At 44.3% G+C, this 22433-nt stretch overlaps 1 protein-coding gene across 7 annotated transcripts in view; it reads left to right on the top strand.

Annotated features, from left to right (window-relative positions):
- LOC147880866 (UDP-N-acetylglucosamine diphosphorylase 2-like) overlaps nt 1-22433 on the top strand; it is a 194721-nt gene that overhangs the window by 119068 nt on the left and 53220 nt on the right. For all 7 annotated transcript variants that reach the window (XR_015540484.1, XR_015540483.1, XR_015540485.1 and 4 more), the window contains exon 15: nt 14783-14880. Coding sequence is in view for 3 of the 7 variants with exons in the window: in XM_087370043.1 (XP_087226169.1) it covers nt 14783-14880 (98 nt within the window). In the remaining 4 variants the exon portion in view is untranslated. The remainder of the gene's footprint in view (nt 1-14782; nt 14881-22433) is intronic.

Genomic DNA, 22433 nt, shown 5'->3' with positions numbered 1-22433 from the left:
AGCCTCACCACTGGCCCCACTAGCCACGGCTCCACAGTACTTTCCCCTCGTATCACCTCTCTCTCTCAGTCAGCCACCCTTCATCACCTTGTCCGTCCTCGCTACTCCTACATATCACTCCCCCGCCCAGATCATGCTGTCCCCACCCTCAGTACAACCTCAGCAGCCCACCTTCATTCCAACCCCTCTCGAGATCGAGTGCCCACCTGGACCAGGACATCTTAGGCCCCCGCTAGATGCTTGGGACTGTCTATTGGCTGAGATACATAGCATCCGGGCCCGTCAGGCAGAGCTGACACATTACACCCAGGAGCAGGCCCGCATTATACAGGAGCAGGGCACCCTTATCCAAGGACTCAGACACGACATCACACAGCTTCGAGAGGAGGTTGGGACCCTCAGAGCAACGCTTGGATGGACCCTAGTCACAGAGATGGAGGCACAGATAGCCACGATACAGTCGGCTATAGCAGAGACAACTAGATGGGTGGACGTGGCGAAACGGGAGCCCGCCAAGGCAACCGTTTCAGCCGCCATACAGGAGCAGCAGCAACAGAGGGCTTCGAAGGCCCTCAACATCCGGGTACGAGCACCAGCACCACTGCGACGCCCATGGAGGAGGCGATCACCTTTGTGACCACCACCATGGGAGTCCCCGACCATGGCATAGAGGGAGCATGGCATGTTGGGAGAGATCCCAACCGAGAGCAGCCCCTAGTCATTTGCTTTAGAGATTCACATGCTCGTCTAGCGACACTCAGAGATGTTGCCCGCAAGGAGGGGAAATGGGCCGTGGTCCGAGATGGTAGGTTGTTGATCGGCACCCATCGGGCTCCCACCTGTACCTCCTAGGGGGACGGGGCCTATGAGACTCAAGTTTCTGAGACCCTAGACTGCACCATTTGGAACTGTAATGGTACCTTATCATCAGACCCAGGGAACTTCTCGGAGTCTTATACAGGACGAGACATAGTCTTTTACACGGAGACACACCAGAGCCCAGTGCGTCCACTACCGATAGTCAGTGGCTACACATGGGAGTCAGCCTTCAGGGATGAGACGAGGGATATAGGAATCTGAGGATCAGGCGGGGTCGCAGTATTGTACACGTCTTCCCTCGTTGGAGCCATCTCCATTGAGAGGAAGGACGCACACTCTCGATTCATGTGGATCCGGATCCGATGCAGAGACACCCGTGATCTTTTCATAGCAATATGCTACTTCCCGCCAGACACATCCCACCTCGTCAGAAGTAGAATTTATTAGCGTCCTCGGGGGGCCAAAAATGACCCATGGGACCCGTCTTGATACAATGTAAAAAGAGTCTCCTCAAGGAGAGGGGTCGGGAGTCTATGAGTTCGTGACGACAGGTAAAAAGACGAGTGACAAAAGATCCCAATGCTGCCGGAGAGGCAGTGGAGAGAATTGATGTCAACTGAGTGGAGTCCCCCAGTATCTGCTGGTAGTCCTCCCTGATATGTGCATTTGGGGCACTGTAGAGCTACGTGCCTCCGTCTCAACTGTCTGCATGTCACAAAGGGTACAGACTCTAGCATGTCTAGGCTGGTGTATCCAAGCTCCCTGCTCAATGGCAAATGTATGAGATCTAGTACGGAACCTGGTGATGTTTCTGCGATCTAGAAGGGGGATAGGTGTGCTAATATAAGACTGAGCATGAGTCTCTATGGACATGTATGTAGACCAACATGTGGGATTTATGTTGTCTTGGTAATATTCCAGTTTTACCCTGTTTTCACTTGTCAACCAGTTAGAGTGGCAGGAGAGAAGGGTGAGACATTGCCATATGCACCCTTACATCAGGATATCCCAGACCTTTCAGCTCGTGGGGAAGTTCTTCTCGTTGGGGACTTCAACACCAGGACGAGCACGCGCCATACACCACTCCTGGACTTCCGAGATGACTCTATCATGCCACCAGACATGGACCTAGATGGAGCAGGTATGACTAGGACCTCATCGGACCGACACGGGCCTATTACACCATATGGACACGCGCTCCTTGATCTGGGCAGGATGCATGATCTCATCATCTACAATGGGCTCGACCTATGGCCCTCCTCAGGTGGTTTTACTTGCTTCCCACACGGGGGGGGGGGGCACTAGTGTAGTAGATTACATCATGGGATCCCCTACCTTCACTTCATGTATCACCGACTTCACCGTAGCACCACTCCCTCCGGGAGTTGATCACACATATCTATTCTTCACTATCGCCACCCCACGCTTAGCCACACCACACACACCACATAGGAAGCATGACACCGACCACGACATACACTTTGATCACAGCCTCTCACCGGCCTACTCTGGACGCCTAAACAGGCTCCTAACCTACATCGATCACATACCACTCATAGAGGACCGTGCTGCCCTGATTAGTCGCACACTCCACGAGGCAACCCTCCAAATCTTTTCCCACACCACACGGTCCACTAGACCACTACCTCTTGGTTCTGTACCCTGCAATAATTGGTACTATGCGGAGTGCAAGGCTTATCGCCGACAACTCCGATTCGAAACCAGATGTCACTTCCTGAAGACACCAGACACGGTACGTAAGTGCCGACGTCTTGTACATCGGAAGAAGCAGGCATTTCTTCGTCGAAATGAGGAGGAGCTGCTGCACATCTTGTACAGTAGCAACTCTAAGGATTTTTGGCGGAGATTCCTTGAGCATAAGTCCCCATCACCCCTCACTGACACAAGAGTCTGGCACACATATGCACACCAACTTTATGATGTCCGACACCAGCCCACTCCAAATCTCATACACACACCTCGTCCCACCACTTGCACATTGTTCACCAAAGGGGGAGTCAAGGACGCGACATTGAAACTACACAATGGCCGAGCGAAGGATCACGAGGGGCTATGCACTGAGTTTATCGCATATGGGATCGACACGTTAGCCCCGATCCTAGCAAAGCTATTCAATGACGCTGTTTGCCTTGGCTTCCCCCGCACCTGGACACTCAACACCATCACCCCCATCCACAAGGCAGGGGATCCCATGGACTCGAGTAACTACAGGACTATCATGATTGGACATGTGATGTCCAAGATATATGGAGCTGTATTGGATGCATCGGTCAGCCTGTTCGCAGAGATGAGAGGGCTCAGAGCAGAGGGCATGCCAGTTTCAGGCGAGACCATGGGACTATGGATCACATACTCACACTTAGGAGTGTCATTGAGGAGGCCATATCACGGAAGGAGAGGGTATATTGTTGCTTTGTGGATTTTCGCAAAGCCTTTGACATAGTACCTCGAGCTTGTCTCATCACACGCCTAGAGACACTGGGATTTGATCAGGAGATCATCTGGGCAGTCATGGCATTGTATGAGAGAGTCTCAGGCCGAGTTCGGACAGGCGCAGGTTAGACAGATGAGATTCTGAGTACCATAGGGGTCAAACAGGGTTGTCCCTTATCACCGACCTTGTTTGGCCTCTACATCGATGAGCTTGAGACTTTCATGGGGACGTTCGGAGGGACCGGTCGCTCACTTGTTGGGATCATCATCAGGATTCTTCTTTATGTAGATGACGTGGCACTCTTGTCGTCCACACTCGAGGGGCTCCAACGACACCTTGATGCACTGCAGGCTTTTTGTTTATCCCATGATTTGGAGGTCAACCTTGGCAAGACCAAGGTCATGATCTTTAACACCTCTCGAGCAAACATGCAACGGAAGCAAGTTACTTTTACTTTCGGTGGGTCATCAATTGAGATCGTATCCTCATACACTTACTTGGGGGTCATCTTCTCCGGCGCACCCTGCGCCTGGGGCAAAATCATTGTCTACCAGGCCGCGCTGGCTCTGGTGTTGCGCGCTCCATCCGATCCTGGTGAAAGCATTGTCTCTCTAGCCGAGCCAGTGAGGCGTATCCCCTGTTCAGTTTGGCCTGCATCGCTGGTCGCATCGTGAAGATCGCCCACTTCCAGGATCCTCGGACCGAGGCTCTTCTCTTCGACTCCTTGGTCCGACCAGCGGGTATGTATGGCAGCCCTTGTTGGGGGCCAGACATGTCAGAGATAGAGTGGACACGGGAGGAGTGCCTGCAGATCGTCATGCTCTCACGGATGACCCGGAGAAAACCGTCTGTACCACATCACATCATTGAGGCCGAGTTTGGTGCTTCTCCACTCTAGCTAGATGCAGCCTTTCAGACCATCACATATCTACACTGGGTTAGATCATATGGGGACTGCACATCAGGGAGACAGAGGTTGCCATGGTTGGCTCTCGATTCCTCCATGAGGTTGGCAGTAGAGGGAGACGAGCGATGCTGGTATGCACGGACTCACAGATGGTTTGTGAGACTAGGGTTCCACATCGATAGGATACCTCCTTTTCAGTACAGTTTAGATGCCCCTCCGGTACTCCCACCCACCATCACGATTGGGCCACACACCAACCAGGTCATTCGAGAGGATCTCTTGCAGCTACACACCTTTAGGACCTGGTTGGAGCCGAGGGAGCTCCCAGTGAAGTTGAGTTTCTACAAAGATTATTGTCTTCGTATTTCGGAGGAGGGATTCATCACACCACCAGGGTACACTGAGCTTCATATGCCTCCCTCACTACGGATCTCCGTCGGACAGTTTCGGGTATCATCACACCGCCTCCGCATAGAGAGCGGCAGAGCAGAGGGGATTCCTAGGGAGCATCGCTTATGCATATTGTGCGACTGTCAGGAGGTTGAGTCGGAGGAGCATTTTATTTTTAGGTGCCCAGTGTACTACGAGATCCGAGGTCGCTACCACTGCCTCTTCAGAGACGGCTCCGGGCTCCTGGCGGAGATTTCTAGAAGGATGGTCCCCTCCGCCACTCACTGACACTCAGATCTGGTTTGGTCATGCACGCACACTTTATGACATCCCAAATCAGCCAGTCCCTAATCTCTCACACATGCCTCGCCCCACATCCTGCACCCCTCTTTACTAGAGGAGGGGTAAAGGATGCCGTAATGAAACTTCATAATGGCCGAGCGAAGGATCATGAGGGGTTATGCACTGAGTTCATTGCACATGGGATTAACATCCTAGCCCGGATCTTAGCAAAGCTTTTTAATGAAGCTGTTTGTTTGGGGTTTCCACACACTTAGACTATTAACACTATCTCACCCATCCACAAGGCAGGGGATCCCATGATCCCGGAGAACTACAGGATCATTATGATTGGACATGTCATGTCCAAGATTTATGCATCAGTACTTGACTTCGAGGCTAGCAGATTTGCAGAGTGTCGAGGACTTAGAGCAGCAGGATAGGCCAGATTCCGGCGTGATCATGGAACCATGGACCACATTCTCACACTCAGATGTATCATCGAGGAGGCGAGGGTACGGAAGCAGAGGGTTTATTGTTGCTTTGTGGATTTTCGCAAGACATTTGACACGGTTCCGAGAGTGCGCCTCATACGACGCCTACTGGACTTGCGTTATGACCAGGAGATCATTTGGGCTGTCATGGCACTTTACGAGAGAGTTTCTGGCATGGACAAGCGAGATCATGAGCACCATCGGGGTCAAACAAGGGTGTCCTTTGTCACCTACCTTGTTTTGGCCTCTACATTGACGAGCTTGAGACAGTGATGCAGAGACATCGGGGGTATACGTTGCTCTCTTGCGAGCATGCTGATCCAGATATATTGCTCTATGCAAATGACGTGGCTCTCTTGTCTTCCTCGGTAGAGGGGCTCTAGAGACACCTAGACGTACTACAGTCCTTTTGTGAGTCTCATGATTTGAAGGTCAACCTAGGTAAAACCAAGGTCATGATCTTCAATACATCTCGAGCTATCATGCGTCAGGAGCAGTTCACATTTGAGGGGTCACCTGTTGAGATAGTTTCATCATACACTTATCTTGGGGTTATCTTTTTCGAACCCAGCTTCACTATGAGACCTGGGATGCAGGCACGCTTGAGCAGAGGGTATGCGTCATTGGCCAGATTAGAGAGGCAGTGCCTCGGCTTGCACTTTCAGGATCCACACACCAAGGGGTTGCTTTTTGACTCCTTGGTTCGCCCAAGTCAATTCTTTGACCATTAAAAGAACTCTTTGACCATAATTAACACATATGAAAACTCTTTAATTTTGATCAGATAAATGGTCAACTGTACTTTGACTTAGGATATTTACATTATGGTGGCATCCCCTCGGCTTCTATTCAGCTGACCTCAACTGAAAAGCTTCCTTGTAAACATCCAAAAGCTGTGGATGATCGGACAACATGTCTTCATCCATCCACTTGGCATCCAATGTCGTATAATTCTTGAATTTTACAAGATACCTGTAAAACTTCTTGCCCTAAGGGCCTTTGCGTACAGTATGGTACACAATCTGCTCTGGCTGAAGAACCTCCTCCAGCTCATCCACTTCTGGTGGATCCTCTGATGTTGACTCTATAGGCTCTGGCCCATGGAATTTCTTTAGAAGACTCACATGGAATGCATTGTGAATCCTCCAATGCTCTGGCAATGCCAACCTATATGCAACCTCATTTATTTTTTCTGTAACCCTGAAAGGGCCATATTACCTGGAAGATAACTTTCCATACACTTTCTATTTGCCTTTAAACTTGCGGAGCCTAGCTTTCTCGAACTTCAAAAGTACCCAATCCCCTTCCTTGAGATTTAACCGTCTCCTATGCTTATCTGCAGCTCTTTTATGCTTCTCTTGAGACCTTTCAATTGCTGTCCGGACTTGGCTGAAAGCTGTCTAGAGGTCTCTCACAAACTGATCAGCTACAAAAATTTCATCTTTGGTCCTCGGATAGGTGGCAGAATCACCTTCCCATAGATGACCTCAAAGGGGGCTTTCCTTGTAGAGCTGTGTACTGTATTATTGTAAGCAAACTCTACCAATGGTAGGTACTTTTCCCAGTTTGAACCTTGGTCAGCCACGTAGCATTTCAGCATATCCAATGCTGTAGAATTTGCTACTTCACTTTGACCATCTGTCTGGGGATGGAAAGAAGAACAAAAATTCAGATTCGTCCCCATATTATCAAATTAAGCTCTCCAGAATAGACTGGTCATTCTGGGATCTCGATCACTGACAATGGACTTAGGCATACCATGGTGCTTAAAGTTCTGTGCCATGAAAAGCTTAGCCATATGATCTGCCTTTATGGTTTTGCGAACCAGAATGAAATGAGCTTGCTTGCTGAATCTATCAATGATAGTTTAAATCCCATCATTCCCTGACTTTGATCTTGGCAAATAAAAAATGAATTCCATTGTAATACTTTCCCATGAGGCATGAGGCACGGGAAGAGGCATAAGTAGGCCAAGTGCCTTCCGTCTATCATACTTCACTTTCAGACACGTAAGGCATTCAATAACAAACTGATGTATATCTTTCCGCATCCCTGGCCAAAAGAAATACCTCTCTAGTGCTAGAGTTGTTGCTGTAATTCCTCTATGTCCAGCATAGGGAGGTGCATGGCATTCTTCCAAAATCTTTTTCCTCATCTCCTGGGTGATGCATTGACAGTCATCTTTCATTAAATACCCATCTTTCAGGGAATAGTGATTGGTGGACTGCCCCTCTTGCATTTGCTGTAAAATCTCACCAAAATCTGCATCATTAGCATATTGCTCCCTCATGCCTTCGAGGTCCTGATGATAAGCAATGGTCACATTGTTGACCTGGGGTCTTCAGGACAAAGCATCTGCTACTATGTTCCGAATTCGTGGAGTATGGACAATCTGAATATGATACATTGATAGCATATTTGCCCATTTCATATGCTTCTTGAAAAGTTTTGTCTGAGTTAGAAAATATCTCAGACTTTGGTGATCTGTTTTAACAGTAAAATCTGCACCCAAAAGATGATAATTCCATGTGTTCACAGCATGAACTACAACCAACAATTCTTTTTATAGATTCCCAGATATCTTTCAGCATCACGCAATTTTCGGCTTTCGTATGCTACTACATGTCCATTTTGATGTAATGCAAGCCCAACACACTCTCCACAGCATCAAAAGGTTGATAAAGATCCGGGACTACAAGAATAGGCTATGTAGTCAACTTCTCCTTGAGTGTATTGAATGCTTTCTTCTGTGACATTCCCCATGTGAAGGCTGCATTTTTCTTAGTAAGGTCATGTAGTGGAGCTGCGATATCAGCAAAATGCCTGATGAATCTCCTGTAATAGGAGCAAAGTCCCAAAAAACTACGGACTTCATGCACAGTTTTCAGCTCAGGCCATTCTTGGATGGCTCGGATCTTTGCAGGATCCATCTGTATCCCATTCTTGGATATTATGTGCCCTAGATAATGGTATCTCTTCCAAAAAAAATTCACTTTTCTTGCTATTGGCAAAAAGCTGATGATTTCGAAGTTCTTGAAATACCAAAGCAAGATGTTTCATGTGCTCTTCTTCTGTTTTTGAAAAGACTAGGATATCATCAAAGAAAGTATGTGTGAAGTGCCTGTACTTTCAGAAGATGCGATCCATCATTCTATTGAATGTGGCTGGAGCATTTGTCAACCCAAAAGGCATCACTAAGTATTCATACAGCCCGAATGTAGTGCGAAAAGTTATCTTATGCACATCTTGTGGTTGTATTTTGACTTGATGATAGCCACTCTTCAAGTCTATCCTACTGAAAACTGTTGCTCCTCTGAGCTGGTCAAGCACATCATCTATGCATGATATCGGAAATCTATTTTTGATGGTCATCTTATTCAATGCACGATAATCAATGCACATTCGAAAAGAACCATCTTTCTTCTGTACTAAAAGTATTGGTGAGCAAAAAGGAGATGAACTGAGCTGAATCGACCCTTTGGACAGCAAGTCCTGTACTTGAGCCATAATCTCCTCTCTTTGAGTCGCACTGACTCTATAAAGTGGTCTATTTGGTTGCTCACTACCAGGCGTTAACTCTATCTGATGATCTTCTGGTCTCTCTGGGGGTAACTCCCTTGGCAAAGTATGTGAAAAGCAATCTTTAAAGTTTACAAGAAACTGAAATTTATCTTTGTCTACATCATTCATTTCAGCATGCATATCATTCTCTTTTTCTTTTACAAAAACTATGTACGCAGAAATTGCAGACTTTATTGCTTTACCACATGTAACATCAAATACAAGGGGGATAGTTTCCTTTATTCTTGGCAACTAAACGCTGGTTTTTCCCCCTATGGATAAAACTCAGCACCCTCTCAGGGAATTCTATTGTTACTTCCTTTCGATGGAACCACGGTGTACCAAGTACAACATCATGTTGCTTGAGAGGAGAGATTAAGAAGTCTCTTGATCTACATAGCTCTGCACATGGACACGAAGCTTTCCAACCAAAGGAGTAACTTGCATTGGATTCCCTTGGAACATTTGATCAGCATGAAGAGCTCTCCCTAGCTCTTCAGTTTTAATCCCTAATCTCAGGGCTAAATCATTTGGGTTCTTTTGGAGATCTTTTTGAAAGGTGCAACTTGCAAATAAGCATCCCAAAACTTTTGGTTGTACACATCCACTGTATCTCCTACATCCATATGCAAACTATCCCAATCTTGAAGAACATAATCTCTAAATTGTTTAGGCATGAACTGCTGGTAGAAGGCTTTCTTGAAGCCCTTCCACCTCTTTGGGGCTGACCCATCTGTGGTCTGTGTACTCCACCATGCACTAGTTGTCGCTGTCAAGTGCAAACTGACCATTCTCAACTTGGAGGATTCTGAAAACTTTTATGTACCGAATGCAGCATCAAACTGTCTAATGAACTGCAGTGCTTTGTTTGTATGACCATATTGTCCATTATAGGTCATAAACTTGACGGATTTACCTCCATCTTTAAATTCCTTGGTCTCTTTGGAAGACTTGCTCTTCCTAGACTTCTTGTGTTTCCTTCTTTCTCTGGATGGTTTATCTAATAAAGAAGAAGATACAGAAGTGTTTGTTTTTCCCTCTTTTCACTACTCAAAGGCATGCATACTCTTTTTTCTGCATATGTCTGATTTCTCTGTTTTCTGCTTTTTCTGATAGTAAAAACTCTCTCAGATAGGTGAAAACTGTTGGCAGAAACAGTCTCTGCAATTGTCTTTTTTTTTTTTGGGATAGTAACCAGATGGGTAACTGCTGGTTACTCTAACCAGGCTGACTGGTTTTGGTTTGGTTAGTCTGTAACTAGACTAACTGGGCTGGTCATTGTAAGACTAGTCTGGTCGGGTCAACTAATTGGACCTCTAACCAGCTCACTAACCAAGGTTAGGTTAGATAAACCCATGGTCTGCCACATCAGCCACATGTCTGCCACGTGTCAATGCCACATCAGCATCTGATCTGGCTGCCACGTGTACTGCCACGTCACTTGAGTACTTTGCCACTTGGCTGCCATGTGTACTACCACGTCAGCACCACACGTGTGTGCCACATCATCTGTTGACTTGCCACGTCATTTGCTGCCTGGCTAGGTGCCACGTCAGCGCAGCCTAAGGTAAGAAAATTTTGGCAAAATCCCAAGGTCATCACGCACGTCCGTCAGCGTCGCAGAACAGCGACGGAACAACTTTGCTCGCATCTTCTTCACAACGAACGCCTCGGAAGCTCTTCTCTTATCGTTCACCCCTCGATACCCCACGTTTGCCAACCGTTAGTGCACATGTCAGAATAATCCTTTGGGGTCGTCAGCACAGCATTTGGCTTTGCGAAACCTCCATGCTATCAGAACCTCCAAACAATGTTGAAAGGTCTTTGTAGGTCCTTTTGGTCGTTTGGCGTCGTGAGACCACCTGGAGATGCACGCCAAGGTAAGCGTCACATGAAGAATTTACTTCACGGAGAGGCGTGTCGCTGCGTGGAGATCTCCGTCATCCAACTCTTCATCAGACGCACAGGCCCCTTGTGAAAACGTGTCTACACCTTCACGACGCCTAACTTCAAATTCGCACCCCCAAATCTCTACTTGCGTCACAATTTCTTGTGGAGTTTTCTTTTTGCACGCAGCCCGTACTTGATCATCACAGCTACAAAGAGTTGTGAAGCCATGCTCTGATACCAATGGAATCTCCAACTTTAAACGTAGGCTATCTCCATCATTGAACGTCCTTTCCTTATACATCCTTCCTACTTCTGAAATCATAGGAAACAAACTGCAGCAAACACTTTCTCTTTCTCTCCCTCTCTCCCTCTCTCTACAGATACACTAGGGCCCTGGACAATCGTTGGGCTGGACCCCCCCAAAGGTTTTTATTACTTAAGAGAAGAAGAAGTACATAGTTCAGCGTAGAGCTATCATAGCCATTTTCCAACATGAATCAATCTTTACAAGAGCTTCAAGCTCATTCCAAAATGGCAACATGCCACTTATCTAAAAACTAGACTAAGTCTTATTGCATGCCTCTAAGGGCAATTCTGGAGTCTTCGAAGCACTTGGTCATGCGAACCGCCTCCTAGATGCTTGTTAGGCTCCGTAGTGCTTAAGGAAATAACCCTTCCTAGTACTTGCAACAATTAATTAAAGCACACCACCATGGCACCCATTAATTGTTAGCGCTTTGCATGCAAATAACACACTATGGACTAATTCTAGTCACGGTGGGCGTCCCCACTGAACACATCTGCACATATAACAAATATATATAAATATATTTATTCTCTGGTTGATCGGAGTCAACACTCTTGATTATAATTAAGAGGCTTGTCGAGGCGCCTTAATTATAATCAAGTCTCTCCAACCGAAGTTGGCACAACTCTCCAACGGAAGTTGGCACATCTTGGTTAACCGTAGTTAGCTCTCTTGGCGCATGCCAAGTCTCGTTGATTGAAGTCAACACTCTCTGACCGTAGTCAGCTCTGTGGTTCTTTGGTTAACCGCAGTTAACCCTCTTGGCAATAAACAAAGTCTCTCTGACCGAAGTCAGGCTTACTTGACCAGAGTCAAGTGTCTTTGACCGTAGTCAATTCTTTGATCATTAAAAGAACTCTTTGACCATAATTAACACATATGAAAACTCTTTAATTATGATCAGATAAATGGTCAAGTGTACTTTGACTTAGGATATTTACATTATGGTGACAGAGCAGAAGGCGGGACTATTAGCCGGCAATGGCGCAAAAAGGAGAGGAAAAGAGGAGACCAGAAGGTAGGGGGTGAACATAGCAAGGGGCGAATGAAGAGGCTAAGGCGGGGGGAGGGGGGAAATAGGCGCACTAGTGAGTAGCAAGGAGCAATGACTTCTCCAGACAAAGCTTCTCGAGTGTGGGACGAATATAAATATCAGGCGAAGACTTATCACTAGTTGAATATATTGGCAAATTTTGAGAGAGTTATGAAGGTCCCCCAACCTTTACCCCAGTTTGTTGAAGTCAAAGACTACATATGTGTTTTGAATGATAAAATTAAAATTTAAGTCAGGGGTAAATATGCCAACACGCTCCATTTGCCAAAGAAGCTGACTTTCCAGAAAAAGTCTATGAGGAAAGGTACAACACAAGCTAGGATAACCAGTAGTGCTTTGTAGCCAAGTACCACCATAAGGGTGAAAAAGTATCCCTATGGCAGCCCAGACTTGGTCTAAATCTTCTTTGACTCCTGAGCAAAAGGGGAAGGCAAGGAAAGAAGGTTTGTGTTTTGGATTCCTTAAACTGCATTTGTGGAAGGACAGTCTGAAAAATAAGAGCCATCGCTGAAATGGTAATTTCAGAATGTTATGCAGGAACGGAGGAGACTCCCAAGGCTAAGGACCTTCAAATCCAGCTAGCGGCACCTCTCTTATGTTAGAAAGTGCTTTATTATGTGTTTCCGGTTCAAAAAAAATTGAAGAATGCACCTGATAATATTTTATCACATTGGGGTATTCAGATTTTGCGTGAATGGAATTAATAAATATGAAGGGGCAAGTTGCAGAGCAGAAGGTCATTCAATGTCATTAATTCCAAACTGGTAAAAAGACTGAAGTGCAAAACCAGCCCATGTGACTATGGCTATACAGTCCGGCTGGAGTCCAAGTGAGTTGTGCGACATTCTGTTGAATTTACACATTCAAGACTACACAGAGAAGCGGGATGAAATTACCAGAATTGTTCATGCAGATCCAGCTCTTGGAATGGCATGGCACTTGATAAAAATTGTGTTATGGCTTGGTAGTAGCACATCTAGAATTTTGAATTGGACTGTGTTTTGTACATTCTTTGAGGTGAGAAGGATCTTCATCAAGCTCCTTTTATCTCGGCTATGGTTGTTTGAGTGAGTTTTGTTTCTTTGTTGTGCATCTGTTGAGTGGTGTGTGGCTGCACCAACATGATCTTCAGGTACCTAGGATGGGGGAGATGGCCTCATTAGCCAATTAGATGCTCAGTGAGTTCTTTAATTGTTTCAATGATGAATTACCATTCAAGTTTTGTTTGGAAAGAAATGTTCAGCATAATATTGAACTCATTCTTGAGGCAGAACTTATAAATAGGCTGCCTTATAGGCTTAGTTTTATGAAGAAGCTGAGATGTGTAGACAGTTGGAAGAATGCACGAACTTGGGACTGATTCAATCCAATTTCTCACCTTTTGCTTCACCAAGGATATTGATGAAAAAGAAAGACTATACCTTCCATTGCATATTCACTATCGACGGTTGAAAAAATTACTTGTAACCAGAGATATCAGATGGCAAGAAGTCTAAACAGCTCACGAGGTGCAAAATGGATGGGGATCACCTGAAAATGTGCTCCAGGAAAGGTGTAGGAGCAACAGTGAACTTGAAATGTTGGAAATTGGAAGCAAGAGAGCGCGAGAGAATGGAGCTGCAGGAAGCTGCAGAAATTGCAGCAACAAGAATGAAGTACAAAGCTAGGGTAGTCATAGAGACAAAACCCTAGGATGGACCCTAACTAGTCTCAAAACATGTGTGGTGACTAAGTCGCCCACAAACTCAACCTCTAACTGAGGTTAGGGGGAGAAAACCTTAATAAAGGGAAAAAGTGCCCTTAGCCCCTATTACATAACATTGGCCACTGCCCTAGGAAATATAAATATTTCTAACAAGAAATACCATAGGATTGGATCTCCAATCCTACGGAGGATGCAGCCTCATTCTTACAAAGTCAGCCTTTAGCCCCTAGGAGAAAACCTTAATAAAGGGAAAAAGTGCCCTTAGCCCCTATTACATAACATTGGCCACTGCCCTAGGAAATATAAATATTTCTAACAAGAAATACCATAGGATTGGATCTCCAATCCTACGGAGGATGCAGCCTCATTCTTACAAAGTCAGCCTTTGGAGCCTTTGTTTTGTGGATTAATCTGAATTTTCATGTGTCCATTGAGTTTTGAAAATATATGTGAAAATTCCAAAATACTATGTGAATGATGATAAAATTTATATGATGAGGACACTCTCATGTTTATGTGTTAATTTCTTAATCTTGTAGGGATTAAGTAATACATTTAAAGTGGAGTTAATTGAATATCGATTTGCCATATTCAAATTCACGTGATTCACATGGAGCAGTTCCCCCCTTTTATTGGATAGCTTTGTGGTGGCTTATTTTTCTTCATAATACGCTATATGATCTATGTTAGTTATGGGATGGAGGTGCAATGCAATATTTAATGGGGCTCTTGAATACTCTTAATGTGTTGGAAAGCTGTCACAGCCCTGTCGTCAAAATCAATAGAAATAGAGAACATTGCCTTGATCAGCTGGACTGGCAAGATGGAGGAATATAAACTTTGCTTTGTACTTAAGAGCAAAATCTTATTCTACCTTTCATTGCATCTGTTAGAATTCTGAGTTTTACTCGTCTTTTCCAGGAATAGAGGTATCACCTCTTCGGTCATACACTGGTGAAAATCTAGAAGAACTTTGTCGTGGCCGAACATTTCATGCCCCCTGTGAGATTCCAGTGCAGGTATGCATTTTGTGCTAAAAAATGGCTTGTCCCATCAACTGGTAATCTACCTAGTGACAGCTTTTCCAATGAGGGCATAGATCCCACTACATTCTGGAAAAACAAAAGTGAAAATTGTGTATGTTTTGGGAGAATATGTGTTAGAATGGAAGTATTATGGTTCAAAGCAAGCACATGATCAAGATTCTGGAGTATAGCTGTAACGAACTCTTTCTTTGCAGTTCTCTACGATCAACTTAGATCTTTGCCACATGTTAGACCTGAATTTGAGTCAAACACCTAGCATTATCCTTGAATCAGTTTTGGGTAATACCAAAGTCCCGTGAAATTAAATTGCATTGGACATAGCTCATATCAATCCAAATATTTATTCTCAAACACGTGGGAATTCCACAGTCTCTTGTATCACATTTGCAGATTGTCTCGCTCGCACCCTTAGAACTAAAGGTTTCTTAAAACCACAGTAAGATGAATTGGCCTAAACATTCAAGCCTTGAAGAATGACACATGCCTCCTAGACAACAACCGTTTCCCTGAACACAATCTCTAGTTTACAATACTAGCACAGAATAGAATTCTTTAGCAGTATTTATTCTGATGAGGGAGGAGCAGGGACTTTTGAGGGAAGAAGTATGTAGGCGAGGTGTAGTTGTGAAGTGCTTTGAGAGGATAACATCTGGTATGGTTTCTTAATTGTGAATTTTTTTCTTGAGCCTCCCTCAATGTTTTGGCCTGAGAAATTTGTGATACTTTCCTATTGCATTTAGTGCTTAGCATGGATGTAGAGTTTCCAGCTTGCCCTTGAAGTGGAGACCCTGTCTGATGTGGAAGCCTGCAACGTGAATATATAAGAAACTTAAAGTATTCATTAGAGCTAATGGAAGGGTGGTGGAAAAACATCTGTTGTTTGTCCTTCAGGTATTCTTCAAACATCACAACTGAACCTTAAAATTGTGGAATTCTTTCGTTTAAAGCATGTGGAAACATGCACATGCTTTTTGGACAAAAGAAGTGAAAAATAATGTAACACTTTTGCGAATACAGTTCATTGTAGCAATCCTTCTATTGTGGGGTGCAAATTTATGTTAGGCTACAGAATGGGAGGCAAGGAGTACAAGATTGCAAAATCTGTCATACCACTCATATAGGAGCTGTTTTAGTGTAGTGATTGGAATATGTTGATAACTCAACATTTGAGCCTCTTTTCATGGAAATGATATGAATTCCGGATGACTATCTCTATGACCAACGACATATATATAAGCTAACACCTGTGACCTTTTCGTATTGCAATGAGAGGGATTCGTCAGGCTGAATGCATCATTCAAGATGAAGTTGCTGAAATAAGAATCCAACAAATCAGTCAACACTGAAGTAAAGTTCTTTAAGTACACCTTCCAACATGAATTGAATGCACCCTGCCAAGAAATGGAAACAGTGAAAACAGGTGCCATGTATGTACCAAAGGAGAGATTGACTTTAGCTTAATGACAAATGCTCTAACATTTTCTTCAGCAATTGGTATATGCAATATAATACATCTCAAAGATTAAATATGTACAAACGTGACCATTGACAGTTTTAATTCATATTGTTAGCACTTGGCCTTGTAGGCTAGTCTTAGGACTCAGTCAACCCTTAGGTTGACTTCCTTGGTCAACCATATGGTTGACTTCGGGGCCATATAGGCCACCCCTTTGTACTTTCTCATTATCCATTTGCAAGTACTCTCGTTTGCTCCTGCTTGTTGTTTCCTCCCTTTGCATTCCACTTCCTTCCATTGCTTCCCGCACCCAACAGTGGTATGAGAGCCTTCTTGCTCCATGTACCTGCTTCCCTTGTCCTGCCTCTTGCCTGCCTCGTGCATTTGTCACTCATTGCCTTGCTAACCATCGTGCAGGTGCTCAAAGCCGTAAGCTCCTATACAAGTTGCATGGAGCCAAGCTTCCGTACAAGGTGGAGAATCATCTATACAACAGGCGTTGTTGTCAAGTCATCCGTATGTGTTGTTAACTTGGCCGTACAATCTGGGTCAACATCAACTGTACATCTTGTGCCAATCATCGTGTGAGCGCAGTACAACTATAGTTAAGGTCCGTACAACTTAGTGTTGCACCTCCGTGAAGTGGTCGTGGAATCTTACAACTTGCAACAATTTTGCTTTGAAATCTGTAGTACAGTACGAGTGCCATACAAGCGCCAAATTTGCCATACAAGCTGCAAATCTGCCGTGCAATCATCAAAAGGGACGTACAATCTACAGATTTGCCCTGCAATTGATCGTTCTAACTGCAAGTCATCAAGAGAATTGCAAAATCGCTGCATGTCCCACATTTGGGGCATTTCGTTGACATTGATCCAAGTTTGCACCAGATTGGCTCAGATTTACAGGTTTGCAGTTATATTATCAGTAACAGTTGAAATCTGGGGCTTTTGTGTCACATTTGAAGGTTTTGCAATGATATTTCGCAACTTGGGGCTTTTGCAGCATTTGCCCTTCGTTGGCTCAATTTCATCTCCAAAATTGGGGTCTTTGAGTGCCTTGATGTCAAATCGCCAATTTGCAGCAATTTTCGGGTTTTTTTCTTAATCTGCGCTTTTTTGTTGCAATTTTCCCTTTAGAAATTGGGGCTTTTCACATTGGGCTTCCATTTTGCAAAGGACAAGGCTTTTGGCACATTTGCAGACACTTTTCCACTCAGTTTGAGTGAGATTGCATGATATTTTCAAATTTGTGTTGGAATACTGAAAGGAAAGAGTAGAGTGGACACAAACTCAGAATACTTGCTTATGGAATGAAGAAAAGTGAGGTCCTTAAGTAGGCACCTCATACAAGCTCACTGACATCACTGATGACTTCAGAGCTCCACAATCATCTCCTCAATCTGCTCCTAGATTCTCTTAATCATCGTATGTGGCTCTCCACCACCTAACTGTGCTTGTGGGCACCTAACTGTGCCTCTAGCACTCACACATAGAAACACAAGGTGTGCCTGAGGCATACACCTTGAGATATCCCAACAAACCCCCCCTCAAGGGAATGCCTCAGGCTATGTCAAGGATACATCTAGTCTCATAGTTTCTCATGCCATCTCATGGTGGTCAAGGATAAATCTATGGCTAGGTTCTCATGCTAGCAAGGGTTCCCTTGGGTGTAAGGTAAACAAAAAGGGATACAAAAAGACTTTCCAATGGTTATCTCCCCTGCATGTACATGCACACAATGTCTGCAGGAGGTACCATGGAACAAAACATACACATGGCCTACATCATAAGGTGACCAGAGGTGTTTACAAAACACACAAAACACAATAGTTTATTTCATTCATTTTGGAGGACTATCCAGGCTGAGTACCTTGACATAAAAAGAGAGATCTGGAGCATACATAGAGATGTGTTTAAAATGCATAATCTTCAAAGGATGCCTCATCTTGTGGAGGCTCATTAACTGTAAGTAGATTTGCATTTTCTGTCTTTGCTTTGGCTCTGCAAAACTTCTCATTATGGTTGTTCTTGCCACAGTGCTTGCATGGATTAACTTTGAAGCAGTCCTTTGAAAGGTGATTTGTTTTTCCACAATGATTGCAAGGAGTATACTTGCCCTTCTGGAATTTCATACATAAGCAGTGTCATTGCCTTTCCTTAGCTCCATATGCCTTTCTTCTTCTTGGAGAGCAGAGATAATGCCTTCAAGGTTAGGATTGGGAAGATTCTTCAAAGTGCTAACAATGTGATCAAATCCTTTTGGCATACTCTTAAGTAACACTGCCATAGCATCATCAGGAGTGATAGGAGAGTTGATAGAAGCTAATTGAGTCATAAGACTCCGCATATAGTTGACACGAGCTGCTAAAGTAGTACCACTTGCCATCTTTAATTCAAAGAAAGAGATTTTAAGTGATAGTTTAGAGATGTGAGAGCTTGCACCAAAAATCATGTCTAGCTTCTGCCAAGCTTCCGAAGGAGACTCTAAGTCAGAGATATGGTGTATATAATCATCACTCAGAGCAAGAGCAATTATACCATATGCTTTTTCTTCTCTTGCTAGATCCCTTGCCGGTCGTGTCGGAGTTGAGGATTGTCCAGCATTGGAGGCTGTAGAAGAAGCGGTAGGAGTCGGTTTGACAAGTCCCCATAAGTTCTCCCTCATCAATGCAAATTTCACCTTCATTTGCCATGTATGGAAGCCTTTTCCATTGAACTTCTCAAGATTAAATATGGTAGCCATGAGAGGGTCTAACCCAGATATTGGGCAGTGTCTATCTCTCTTACAAGGCAAAAATAACTGAAAGACTTCCAAAATATGAGCACTTGATGTAGCAAATAGTAGTGACCAGATTTCAAACAATGATGCTTCTTCTTACATGCTTCATAGAAGTGGGTGAAATAAACACTTTCCAATCAAAACTAGGTCTAGCAAGTCAAAACAAAACTGAAGCAAAACTTGTACTGAAGTTGTTGAAAACTTCAAAAGACCAGAAATGCTAGAGTAGCATTTTATGTAGCATCATTTTCAAAAGCTTGTCAAAATTGTCAAAACTAGAGAGCTGAACTTGGAGGGCTTATAACTCACTCTTCAAAGCAAAAGAAAGGGGGCTTTCTGAGGCAAAAGAAAGCTGGTATACCACAGTAGAACCTCTGGGAAGAAGAGGCGAAAAAACGCGTCAGGTCGCCTTCTCCTTCTTCAACAAAGTCGACTGGTTTTTCTCTGTTTTCTCCTTCAATATGCAGCCATTGCTCCTCAGATTTCAGCACAAGGTAGCCCAAGGTATGGAGAAGCTTGTCCTGAAAGGAATTAGAGAAAGGAGCAGGCGCAGAGAAAACGCAGCAAGAAGAATCGACGAAAATCGTACAATGGCGACCAGCAGAGGTTGAAATTCTTCAATTCCTTGCAGCTCGAAATTCGCCCCAACAAGATGGATCTCCAGCTGGAAGGGCGTGGGAAATGGGTGAGAACCGGAGGAGAACAAGCTCAAGCAAATTTTTGGAAGAAGAGGGAGAGATGGTGAAGAAGAAGAAGAGGAAGAAGATGATGATGTGGCAGAAATGGGCTCAAGGAGGATCAAATGGCTCTGATACCATGTTGGAATACTGAAAGGAAAGAGTAGAGTGGACACAAACTCAGAATACTTGCTTATGGAATGAAGAAAAGTGAGGTCCTTAAGTAGGCACCTCATACAAGCTCACTGACATCACTGATGACTTCAGAGCTCCACAATCATCTCCTCAATCTGCTCCTAGATTCTCTCAATCATCCTATGTGGCTCTCCACCACCTAACTGTGCTTGTGGGCACCTAACTGTGCCTCTAGCACTCACACATAGAAACACAAGGTGTGCCTGAGGCATACACCTTGAGATATCCCAACAATTTGCAGGCTATTTTGTCACATTTGCCTAGATAGCAGTGACCTTTGGGTCCTTTAATTTGACATTGGGGGTTTCTCAGGGACATTGGTAAGAAATTGTGGCAGTTTTGGTCAATTTGCAATTTGGCAGCTTAATTTCAGAGTTTTTTCACATTTGCCCTCGTGTTGGCTCTCATAATTTCGGGCTTTTTCCAGATTTGCTGTCAATTGCATTGACATTGGCCTGGTACAGCTCAATTTGGGATATTCTTGCATTTGCCCTTTGATTTGGGCTAGTCATTTACAAAACAGCTATTTTTAGGGGGTTCCTTTGATTGGAAAGATATTTTCTTGGAGGTCATTTTGGGAACAGCTTGCGCATTTTGCTGAGTGTTTGAGCAGCCATCTTGGCATTGACACTTGTAGACATTTGTTGTCTTTTTTTGACTGACATTTGCAGCCAGCAGTCAGATACTTGGTCAACCAGCTCTTTGCATTGTAGCCTTGAGGTTTTGACATTCGCAAGGCATTTTTATTTTAATTTGCTGGGATTTTCATTTGCAATGGAAAACCATGAATCTTTTGGGATTCCTGGTGCTGAGGACAAGCTTGATGACACCAATTATCCCATGTGTTTGTACTTGGTGTGCCACCTTTTGGTGTCAATAACTTTTGGGGAATTGTATCTAGATCGGAGACCAGACCTATCTCTTCATCATAGGCACCTGCTACTACCGCAGCCACTTCTGCCACTTTTGATTCATCTACCACTACTACCTCCGTGCATGCCGTTGACCCTCCAACACAAGAACATATTCGTTGTGATCAGTGAGATGCACAGGCACATGTAGTGATTGCCATGAATTGCAAGAGAGTTGTTATACCTCACATTCGGTCTTGCAAAAAAGCGAAAACTGCATGGGACACTTTGGTCAGTCTTTATTAGATACACAATGAGGCCAGAGTTGCTTATTTGCACAAGCAACTTGACAATGTTAAGATGAATGAAGGGGACAGCATGGATGCCTATTTGACATAGGTCAAGGACATCAGAGAGCAGCTCATCAATGTTGATGAGATTGTACCAGACTCACAGGTTGTGTCCAGCACACTTGATGGACTTCTTGACTCATATCAGGGATTTGCTACGACACTTAGACTTGTGGCCATGGGTAACCCCAACCACTATTCTTTTGATGAGCTTGTTTCCCTACTTCTGTAGGAGGAGCAAAGTCATCGAAACAGGGTTGCTTCTACTCATGCAGATCAAGCCTTTGCTACTGATCATAGGGGCAAAGGAAAAGGGGGGAAAGATTACAACAAGCCCAAACCTACATCTGGTACCTCATTCTCTTCCTCTCTTGCTGATGGGAAGAAGAAGAATCGCTGCAATTATTACAGGATACCAGGTCATGACATCTCTGAGTGCTGGAAGTGTATTGCTTTCGAGAAGAAGCAGCAGGGACAGCCAGGATAGTAGTGTCTTGTTGTCACAAATACTCTAGCTGCTAATGTCACAAATACAGAGGCAACCAATCTTGCTCATGATGAGTGGGCATTTATTGTGGAGTGTCATGATAATCCTACTGTGCATGATTCAGCTTTTGCAGCCTCAGACGGGTACTTTGATAGTGGTGCTTCCAAGCACATCACTTCCTGCAACAATAATCTCTTTCACACATTGAGTTGTGTTCCAAAGGGGGGCACTGTCACTTGTGCAAATAATGCAGCATATCCCATGAAAGGGATTGGTCAAGTGCTTGTCACTACCGTGTCAGGTTATGGCAACGTATTTCCAACATCAGCGGTGAATGGGTTCCGCATGAAGCCTTTTATAAATTTACAAGAGACAACAACCCAATTGGAGGATCGTAAGTTAGAACTTCTTGTTGAGAATGTATAAGGATATAATACGGTGGCGGCGGCGGCCTGTTATCAATTGATTGATAGATTACACGTGTGGGTCACTTCGAAGAGATGGTTTATACCATTCCACTTGTGGAAATTTAATATGTTCCAGCTATAAAAGAAAATCTAATTTATATCTCAACCATCTACGCACATGGCTTTAGAGTTCTTTTTGATGGTTATTGCTGTGCTGTTTATGATAATCGGTACGACAACTATATTTTACTTACTGGAACACTTGATAGAGGGCTATATCATCTTTACATATATGCACAACATGCTTCTATAGAAGCTAATG

This window comes from Dipteris shenzhenensis, chromosome 31 (genome assembly GCF_047967505.1).
Source record: "Dipteris shenzhenensis isolate YYH24624 ecotype China chromosome 31, Dip_SZ_1.0, whole genome shotgun sequence".
In the NCBI taxonomy this organism is placed as follows: domain Eukaryota; kingdom Viridiplantae; phylum Streptophyta; class Polypodiopsida; order Gleicheniales; family Dipteridaceae; genus Dipteris; species Dipteris shenzhenensis.
Note: the sequence above shows the minus strand (reverse complement) of the source record. Positions and strands in the feature narration are given on the sequence as shown.